The sequence below is a fragment of the Lynx rufus genome, unplaced genomic scaffold (assembly GCF_022079265.1).
Source record: "Lynx rufus isolate CCGP_SWC_20201006 ecotype Redwood Valley unplaced genomic scaffold, mLynRuf1.p SCAF_8, whole genome shotgun sequence".
In the NCBI taxonomy this organism is placed as follows: Eukaryota; Metazoa; Chordata; class Mammalia; order Carnivora; family Felidae; genus Lynx; species Lynx rufus.
The window spans coordinates 65,004,908-65,015,203 of record NW_025814896.1 but is presented as its reverse complement, the minus strand read 5'-3'; the positions used below and the strand labels follow the sequence as shown (position 1 = coordinate 65,015,203).

General features: G+C 60.7%; 1 protein-coding gene across 1 annotated transcript; it reads left to right on the top strand.

Moving 5' to 3' along the window:
• The first annotated feature begins 1,650 nt into the window (after positions 1-1,650).
• On the top strand, positions 1,651-4,688 carry SIX2 (SIX homeobox 2). The gene is made up of 2 exons (XM_047069364.1): positions 1,651-2,210; positions 4,358-4,688. Exons 1-2 carry the CDS (start codon positions 1,651-1,653, stop codon positions 4,686-4,688), a joined length of 891 nt encoding a protein of 296 aa, XP_046925320.1.
• Positions 4,689-10,296: the final 5,608 nt, after the last annotated feature.

Genomic DNA, 10,296 nt, shown 5'->3' with positions numbered 1-10,296 from the left:
GCAGTAACACCGCCCCCCTTCTACCCCCAGATCCTCCATCTACTCCCCCTGCCCTCCTCCCAGAGAACCAGCACCACGTGTTCCCACACGCGCCCTTGCAAAGACGCACACACACAAAAAAACAGGATCCCCCTTTTATCACCCTTATTCCGGAGCTCAGTGATCTGGTTCCCAGGCTGGAAGTGCCCGGAGCCGAGTCTGAGCTCAGAGGCCGGAGAAGGGGTGGGTCTTACTCCCACTCCGTCTTCCCCGACCACCCACGGGGTTAGCGCCACGATCGGCCTAGACTCCTTGCCCTCGCCTCCCCGTGGGCCGACTGCCCGAGCTGCAGATAGGAGTCAATTTCCGTAGAGGCCCCATGTTAGTGCCTGGCGCTTCCCGTGGGGCCGTGGGACCCGTGGGGTTAAGTGTGAGTCCCCGCCCGGCGAAGAGCAAAGAGCGCCGAGCTGGGGCGGTACCGACCTCGGGGCAGCCGGCCGGGTTAAGAGAGAGAGTGGGAAGGCGGGATCCTCCAAGAAGTTGATTCTCAGGCGTCCGCCTGCGGCCACTGCCAAATCTTCTCCACTTCTGTCTCCTACTCCCTCCCCCTTTCCCTCGAAGACCGCCCAGGTCCGGAGTTCCTAGGATGGGGGCGGGGCGCTGTCCGCAGGAAAAGCCAAATCTTTGAGAGGCGCCCAAGCACGTCCAAACTCTCCCATCCTACTGGCCCGATCCTGGGCAGAATCTATCCCCAACACTGCGGCCCCGGGAGGACGCTGAAGACCCGGAGTGGGGGTAGGGTAGCCGGTAGGGCCTCGTGAAAGCTGCTCAAAATTTCTTCCCCCTCGAGGTACCCTCCACCCCCTTCCTCCCCTTCCTCCCGGCACCCTCTTAAACAGTCCCCCGCCTTCTCCTCTCCCCTCTTCCCTCCCCACCCGGTTCCTCCCCTTTTCTTCTCAGCGCGTCTCCACTCCGCCCCCCCCCCCCCCGTGTCGGTCCCCTCCCTAGCTCTTTGGGCGTCCGCCCCGTCAATCACCACCGCCGCCGGCCTCTGCCGGGTCCTCTCCGCCTCCCAGGTTCTTGGAGCGCCTCCCGATCCCGTCTCGGGCCGCCCTCCGCTTTGCGCGGAGCCGGGCGATCTGTCAGCGGAGCCGGTCGGGGGGAGCCGCCCGACCCGCCGGGGCTCGGGTTACCAGTGACTGACAGCGTCTCCATGGCGAATAATTTGACTCCGACTATTGTCTGGCGCGGGCAGGCCCCGGGTCAGATAACCAGACCAATCAGGGCGCGGGCCGCCGCGCCTCATGCCCGCTTAGAATAATATTATTAAAAAAGCAGCGAGCGAGCTAGACGGGAGGGAGAGCGAGCGAGAAACGAGCGAGGGAGCGGCGGGCGGGCGCGGAGCATGCGGAGCGGCGCCCCGGGCGGCCCCCGGGCTTGGACGAGGGCGCGGGCGAGGCGCGCAGGCGGCCGGGGCGCAGAGGAGCGCGGGAGCCGCGGCGGGCGCGAGGACGTACTGCAGTGACTCGGAGTTCGCCGGGAGCCAGCGCGGGGCCAGGGGGCCCGCCCCGCCCGCCTCTCGGCCCCGGACGGCCCGGCGGGGAGGCGTCCATGCGGGACGGCGCAGCGCGGTGAGGGCGCGCGCGGGCGGGCGGGGGCACAGCCGGCACCATGTCCATGCTGCCCACCTTCGGCTTCACGCAGGAGCAAGTGGCGTGCGTGTGCGAGGTGCTGCAGCAGGGCGGCAACATCGAGCGGCTGGGCCGCTTCCTGTGGTCGCTGCCCGCCTGCGAGCACCTCCACAAGAATGAAAGCGTGCTCAAAGCCAAGGCGGTGGTGGCCTTCCACCGCGGCAACTTCCGGGAGCTCTACAAGATCCTGGAGAGCCACCAGTTCTCGCCGCACAACCACGCCAAGCTGCAGCAGCTGTGGCTCAAAGCGCACTACATCGAGGCGGAGAAGCTGCGCGGCCGGCCCCTGGGCGCTGTGGGCAAATACCGCGTGCGCCGCAAGTTTCCGCTGCCGCGCTCCATCTGGGACGGCGAGGAGACCAGCTACTGCTTCAAGGAAAAGAGTCGCAGCGTGCTGCGCGAGTGGTACGCGCATAACCCCTATCCCTCACCGCGCGAGAAGCGCGAGCTGGCGGAGGCCACGGGCCTCACCACCACGCAGGTCAGCAACTGGTTTAAGAACCGGCGGCAGCGCGACCGGGCAGCCGAGGCCAAAGAAAGGTACGAGTAAGTAGAACTTCGGCGCCGGCTCCCCGGGGCTCGAGGGAGGGGGTCGCCGGGCGTGTGCTCGCCCCCAGGAGAGACCTAAACCGGGTGCCCGGTCCCTGCCACGGCCCAGCCGCAGCCTTGTCTGACCCCGCCAGCGCTCAGGTCTTCCGGGAGACCAGGAGGTCAGAACTTTGTCCAAAGCGGGCAAAGCGATCGGGAAAGTTGTCAACTAACTCCCTGGTCGCTTGTGAACAGAGTGGAGAAGCAGCGAACTTGGGGGGCAAGGCAAGACGGTGGACCTGGACCCCGTGAAAGGGGGAGCACAGCAGGCAGGGCCTGGTGGTCTTCAGAAGGACAGAGGGATCTAGACTCGGGACTTTCAGAGTTGCGGATTTCGGGCTGCCTGTGCGAATTTACCAGCACTTCCCCGAACTTCCTGTTGGTCTTACTCAGCTCTAGGCCAAAGTGTGATTAGGGGTCAGGACTGGGAGTGATACTTTCCTGGTGTGACCTGGATGTGCAGGGGCCTGGGCAAGAATATTACTTGTCTGGATATGGAAGTTGATAGGGAGACTGTTTTATGCCGCGTATAAAGAAGCAAGAGGAGAAGGACGGAAGTGTCCGCTGTAGGAGAGCAGAAGAGAACGCGTGCCCCTTTTCCTGCCTTGTTGGACCCAGCAGCCCTTCGCTGGCCTGCCAGGCTCTTCGCTCCTCTCCCCACAGGCCCTACCGTCTTTGCGTGGTAGGTCGGTAGGTCTGGGGTGAACTGAGAGCAACAGAAGGGCTGAGAGTTGCTTGTCCTCAAGGAAACCAGGACTTCCTGAACTAGCCTAACAGTTGACCATTAGGCCCTTGTGGCCGCCAGTCCGTGGCTCCTCTGAACCCCAAATATGGTGAGGGAAACGGGAGAGAAACCGATTGTGGGCACAAAAATCCAGCCTGCGTGTAGCCGCGTAAGATACCTGGGGTCGGTGGTGCGGGGTGTGCGCAGCCCAGAGTAAGTGACTTGTGGGGGGGGCAGGGATGCTAAACAGTGGAACCAAATATCTGGAAGTGGATGGGGGGGCTTCAGGCTGACCGTGGCCTCCCAGACAATGAGGTTGGCGTATCCACAGTTGCAAGTTCTCAGCTGCCAGCCCTGTGGGAAGTTCCTTTCCAGGAAAACAGAAAGAAAAGGTCTTGGGAAGCCAGTGAAGAGAGAATCTACCCAATATTTCAAGTCTCCAAATCTGGTTGGGGCTGTCAGTCAAAGGCAGAGCAGAAGGTGGGTTCTCCCTGCTGGGGTCCCCCTCTATCCAGCCTGGCATGCATCCAGACTCCTGAAGAACTGGGTTCTGAGGCCAGGCCCCAGGTAAGGGTTGCAGAATCCTTCAGTTTCTGTATGGTGGACAAGTCTAGGCCAGGATTAGCAATTCCTTCCATTCTTTTCCCAAGGGCTGCGCCCCAGGCCCCAAGCTTCCAGTCTCCCAGCTGAAGTTTGCACTGTGCCACCAGGGAAAGGGAGTCCTACATCCTTAAGGCCTTGTCCTTAGGTCCAGCAAGGACAGCCCTCACAAGACCTCCCAGTGTGGAGCTAGAAAGCAAGGACCCTTAGCTCCAGGAACCTGACCCTCAGCCAGATTTCCCTCAAGCAGAGAAAAGCAATGGGAGGTGAAGGCCTGTGAGATTCCTAACTTCAAATGGGGGCCCTCAGCCTAGGATCTCGGGTCCCTCATTCTCCTGGCCCCCCTTCTACCCAGCAAACCTTGGCTCCAGGAGCCAAGACTCTGAAAATCCGGGCATCCCCTTGTTCCCCTCTCCCCCAACCCCCCTGAGCTCTGCTCCCGGGACCCCTCTCCTCTGGGGGAAAAAAATTGTTAGCAACTCAGTGATGGGGGGGTGGGTGGGCAGAACCTACAGAGAACAGAGAAGATATTCAAGAGGTTAAGAACAGGAGAGGTGGGGAGATAGAGACGATAGAAGAAAGGACTAGAGAGAAATCGGGTTTTGAGAGATTAAGAGAACTGGCCGAAAGAACGAAAGCCCCAGGCCAGGCGGGGAAAATGATAGAAACCGAAAACACCCGCGGGCAGCGCCTGGCAGCCCTGGCTCCGGGTGACGCGGCGCAGAGCGGCCTCGGTTTCCCCCCTGACCTGGCTGCTTTGCTCCTGCACTTGCAGGGAGAACAGCGAGAACGCCAACTCCAACAGCCACAACCCGCTGGCTGCGACGCTGAACGGCAGCGGCAAGTCGGTGCTAGGCAGCTCGGAGGACGAGAAAACGCCGTCGGGGACGCCAGACCACTCGTCGTCCAGCCCCGCGCTGCTGCTCAGCCCGCCGCCGCCCCCCGGGCTGCCGTCCCTGCACAGCCTGGGCCACCCTCCGGGCCCCAGCGCGGTGCCGGTGCCCGTGCCGGGCGGAGGCGGCGCGGACCCGCTGCAGCACCACCATGGCCTGCAGGACTCCATCCTCAACCCCATGTCGGCCAACCTCGTGGACCTGGGGTCCTAGAGCCCCGCCTGCCTCGACGTGCTCGCCTTGCCGGCTTGGCGCCGGAGACCTGAGAGACGGTGTCAGAGGGCGCCCTGCGGCCGGCGGGCCCCACCGGGTACTGAAAGACCCGCGCGCTGAGCGGGCAGAACCGCCGGCCCAGGCAGGGTGGATGGCTCTTTGGTTTGGCCTTTGTCCGGGATTTATTTTCAACAAGTTGCTTCGGAGGTCGTTTGGAGGCCTGGGACCCGGCCTTGAACCAGGGAAGGGAATAAATTATACACCATGCTCACACTCTCTCCCTACCTTCTCACTGCTTCCTTGCTCTTTCCTTCCCTTCCCTTCCTTGCTCTTATTTCCAGGTCCTTTTCCTTCCCTCTCTCTGGTCCTTTCCCCCTTTCCCTGCCCCTCTCTCTATATTTCTGGCTTGTCAATTCTCGCTAAGTTTCCGTTTCTCTTTTTCTCCGTTTTTCCGGTTCTCCTCTCGCCAGCCTCTCGCACTCCTGGCCCCTGGGTCCGTATCCCTCAGCCTCTCTCCTCCTGCCTGGACGACTGTTTGCGCCCTCCTCCCCCACTGCCCTGGCCTGGAAGTAGGAGGGGGAAGAGCAGAGGAACCCGGCCTTCTCCGGAGGCCCTCCGCGGGGTTCGGCGTGTCGCAGGTGTCCGCTGTGCGCCTAGTAACTTAAGTGAAAGAGAAAGGACCACGGCGCGGAGGCCTCTGCACGCGCCCTTGCCGCTTGCCTCTCTCTCTCTCTCTCTCTCTCTCCTTCTCTCTCCCCCTCCCCATGAGGCCCGCCACCCTCTCCCCTCTTCCTCCCGGATTGTGGCCACAGTGCCCCCGGCAGAGTGCGCCTCCCGAGCCGCGGACTTGCCATCTCCCTGTTACGCCCTCATGTGAATGTTCTTCGGGAAATATTTCTGCTTTTATTTTATAATAAAATTAGAAATCATAAATATATATATGGATCTATACCATGAGGCCCACGAGCCGGGAGTGCAGCAGTGTCTGATTTCCCTACAGGGACTCAACACCCTGGGGGGACCGCTCTGGGCAGCGGTGTCCCATGAGCCCCAGGAACCGGGAGCCGCCTTCCCACATACACGATGTGTATCAGCCCTCAGGTGAAGGGACTGAAAACTCGAAACCCGCGTCCCCCGCCCCCAAAGCTCACTGTCCCTCCTCTTGTCCGGAAGGCTCCCTGTAAAAGCGGGGAGGGGGTGGCCTGCTCCTCTTGGGGTCTCTTCTCCTTCCGCCACCGGAGCAGGGCCCTCACCCTCCTTTTTCTTCATTTTGGGGATGGGAGTAAGAAAAGAGAAGCTGTTTGCCGAACAGCGCGTTGTTGGTGTGTTTGGAGACGCCAACGCTGGGGAACAAATCAGGCCACGGAGGTTTCCTTCCTTAGTGGTAGTCACAGTCCCCAGAACCTGGTGGGACACCCTGGGCAGATTCCCTGGCCCCAAGGGCAGCCGCTGAGCCAGCCGCAAAGCCCACGTCGTGCGTGTGGACGTGGAGCAAAGGTCTCCACGCTTAGAAATCTGTCGTTTGGAAAAGGCGATGAAAGGATAGGGGAGAAGGGAGGCCCGAGGAGACTCGGGGAGGCCGGCCCGCGGGCGCATGTTCTACATCGGAGCAAGGGGGCGCCAGGGCTTGGCCGGTGAGACCGAGGGGGCGCCTCTGCGCCGTGCACAGTTAGTACGTGCCTCGGTAGCGGTAAATTAACCTGCAGCACCCTCTCCCTTCTTGGGGATCCAGTCCCACCTCTCCCCCCAAATTAAGCGACCCGTCTAAGCCTATCCAGGCAGATCCGAAGCGTGCGGGACTCCTCCAGGAGGCAGTTGTGGCTTTTCCGTCTCAAGTCGGGGCGGCTGTGATTACCGAACACGTTCCTCCTCCGCTACCAGACCCCGCCACCCCGACCCCAAGGGAAACAGGGAATAAGGCGCTCTTCCGACGACGAGATCCTAGAGTGTGGCGACCTCTCTGGGGACTTTCCTTTCTGATGAAATGAGCGCTCAAGGACCCTTTCTCGCGGATTTTCTAAGTACGGAGGATTCCTTCCCAGCCGAGACTCGCGCAGACGCGGACATCTGGGCAGGCTCACTGGGTGCGTGCGGAGGCTACACCTTGGCCTTTGCCCTGTGCGGGCCTGGAGGTCAAAGGAATCTCCAGCAGGCCAAGACTGCTTTTCAGGGCCCAGCCCCGAACCCCAAGAGGAACTCCAGCCCTGGCAGATCCTTCAGCCTCTCCTGGAGGCTCTGCTCTAGGGGACAACTCAGGTCCCCTCTGGCCCTGATCTGTGCCTATAAGGGCCCCAGCGGCCTGACCTTCGCTGACTGGTGGAGTGTAGAGGCAGCTATGGCCTTGGGGACCAGAGCCGTTCAAGCGACCTAAGAAGCCACCTTGAGCCAGCAGAGCTGACCCACCAGCCACCCACCCCCCTCTTACTTCTGGGAAGGGAGAAAACACCGTAGCCCCTGGAGGCCACATCACCCCTACCTGCCTCCTATTTTCCAGACTTACACTCCCAGGAAAACAGGCTTTATACAAACTTTCACAAGGACACCAACATACACACTCATTGTTCGAGTCACTCGGATTGAAAGCCTGTTATGTGCCAGGCGCCGTGGATGGCACCAGAAACACACACCCTTTCAAACAGTTGCCACACTGGGAAACACACTGACCCTGTCATACATGTGTTCACACACACAGAGAAGCAAACACACACACTCTCCATCCACACAAACACGTGTGCTTGGGCAAAACCGGAACACTCTCCTGCCCCGGGCATGTGAGACACGTACACAAAAGAGTCTCTCCCGCTTACATGAACTCACACACACAAATGCAAATATACACGGTGTTTCTCCCCAGTAGCACGCAAACCCACACTCACAACTGGTGCCCCTGCCAGCAGCCAGTCCTCGTCCACTGGGCCTGGGGAACCGCCTTGCAGCACAGCTTGCTTTGAAGGTCTCAGTGGCTGTCTCCCAGCGAAAGCGATGATCTTGGCCAGAGGGGGCAGAGGGTCAGGGATCCCACCTGCCGCACCTTCTCTCCAGCCCCAAGTGGGATCCCTGGGGTTTGCCGGGAGCTCTCCCTGGCCGGTAGGAGGCAGCATGCCTGTCCTGGAGCTTTATTCCAGCATAGCCCCGTTATAACTTCCCTCTTTCCCTCCCCCTTGGAAAGCTAACCCCGAAAATATTTACTTAAACGGGAAACTATGCAGAAGTTCTGAAAATAAACCGGAGCAGCTACTCACCCACTGCATAAAACCTCTAACAAGCCAGTTGTCCATTCCACACTCCACTAGACCCAGTGAGAGGCTGCGGCCCCCACCGGAGTGCACACTGGACATATAACTTTTGCGCAGATAATGCCAGATGAATATAACCGCTTCTCTGTTAGGCGTCCACCAAACACGGTTCCTAATGGCTTGTCACCCCTTCCCCCGAGGCAGCCGGAAGCCAAGAGTTTTGCTCAAGCGACCCTAAAGGACACAGCGCACTGGGAGGGGGAATCTCCCTCCCTTTCTGTTCCCCTGACCATGTTTGCCTTGTCTTTGTTCCCAGCGAGTTTCCATACCCATTCAAGCCTCAAAGGTGAAAACGAATGAAGGTAGAATCCAGCCCTTGTGGGCACCTGGCGGACTCACCTGCTTGGGGACACAAAGGTCGAGCACAGAGGGGAGGGGGGAGGAGCAGGGGGCTTGCTATGCATCCAGGGTAGTCTCCTCCTCTCACCCCGAGCTCAGCAGCCCACACCCTGACTCGGACTGGGGCCTTGCCCCCACCCCGTTGTTCCCACCCCCAAAGCATGTCTTGATGGTGTGCGACACAAGAAAACGTTAAACAGAGCCAGGGAGATCTGAGGAGGGAACATGGGGCTCTCTAGTCTTGGGTTTTCCGTAGTCCTCTAGTTTTCGTAGGAAACACCATTTTGGCGCCTGAGAAAGCAGGGACCAGCCAAGTGGGGCCGCGGGAGTCAGGACGCAAGGAATTTGGCCTCCACCACTCCACAGATCCCCACCTCTGGCCGGGGTACCATTGGGGTTCCAGGAGATGTGTGGATGTTTTTGTGTTGAGGGGCAAGTGGAGAAGGATGGAGGAGGGCCTGGGCTCTTGACGGAGTCCCCTCTTTTTTTCGTGTTGCCCATCCCAACATTCCAGCTTGGGTACCCTCTGCACTCAAAGCTGCCTAGGGCATCTGGAAAGGGTGTGAGGATGTAAGGGGGAAATGTGAGAAGTTCCGAGAGAGTGTGTAGGCACGATAGGGTGAAAAAAACTCATAGATGGGGTGCAGACTGTGTGTCCTGGGAGAGTGGCTGTTGTCATGTACATAGGTGGGCGGGTGAACCAGTGCGTGCCCAGAGCTCTCCCGGGAGCCAGCAAATTCAGGCTATGCCTTGGCGTTCCCCGCTTGCAAGAGAAGGTGCCCGGGGCTGGAGAAGGACCAGCCTCTCCTCTCGCGATGCCAGAACCCAACAGGGCGGGCACAGGTTAGTCCTGATTCCTGAAGCCAATGCTGACCGTGGCGGGGTGGGCCGGGAAGGAAGGAGGATCTCAGTGTCGCTGCTGCCAGGGCAGCGGAGCCTGGGCCCAAGAAAGATCTCCAATCCTGGTGTCAGGGTCAAGGTCTTGAGCTCTGCCTGGCAGGAGTCTCTTTTCGAAACTCCGTGAGCCCGTGTGACTGGAACTCAGGAATGGCTTCTTCCGGGTTGCGGGGTAGAATCGGAGGGCAGAGGGTCAGATTGTCCTACAATGGGGTGGGTTTTACAGTTTCCCCACAATCTCAGCCTCAGGGCTGCTCCCCCACCCGGCAGATGCCTGCACCTGGCCGCTCAGCTGTGGAGAGAGTCTAAGAAACACGCTGTGGATGTGCCTGAAGAAAGCCACCCTCGCCAGGCTCGACAGGCGTCCCTAACTGCCCCAAAGTCTCCCTTTCTTGGAGGACCCACAAACCCAACAGGCTGGCACAAGGGCAGACACGGAGCGGAGCCCTTCTTTAGGGTGCTAGTAGCCCTGGCTCTTGCCAAGGATGAGTGCACAACTACCAGCAGCCCAGCCCACCCGGAGAGCCTACAGCCTCCGCACTAGCTGAGCAGTGTGCACCCGAGGGGCTCTGGCGGCCTGCAGGGAGGAATCCCGCCGCTCCTTCTGCCCCCAGGCTTCCTCAGTCCCACCGGAGCGCTGGGTGCCAGGCCCTGCGGGGCCGGCTTTCCGGGCCAGTAGCCTTCGCTCTGCTCAGGGGCCTGAGGGCAGGGCAGCCGCGGACTGCGAGGCTGGACAGCCCTGTTCCTCTGGCCCTTTCAGCCGCCGGTCAGGCAGAAGGCAGAGGCCTGGGAGCCTGGACCTTTGGGACACGCCGCGGGCGACAAAACCATCCGCAACTGTGCCTTCCTCAGTAGCCATCCTGGTGCAGGGGCTCCACCTCTGCCCGTCCAGGGCACCCAGGCCCGACCGGTTCACATCCGGGCTTCTATGGCCTGGGAGTCAGACCAGAGCCGCCTGAGGTCCTATAGAGAGAGTGACAGATCAGACAGGAAGGCAAGAGCAGCAGCGGGGCGATCCTTGCAGATCTGCCGGCCCTCCATCCCTTCCTTCGGGGCTTTCCCAAGGGCCTATGTCG

What these genes read in the sequence shown, in the direction of transcription:
- SIX2 (XM_047069364.1), top strand. Translation starts at nt 1,651, where the DNA reads ATGTCCATGCTGCCCACCTTCGGCTTCACGCAGGAGCAAGTGGCGTGC. An exon ending in GCAGCCGAGGCCAAAGAAAG is followed by an intron (nt 2,211 to 4,357) that starts GTACGAGTAAGT and finishes CTGCACTTGCAG; the next exon opens with GGAGAACAGCGAGAACGCCA.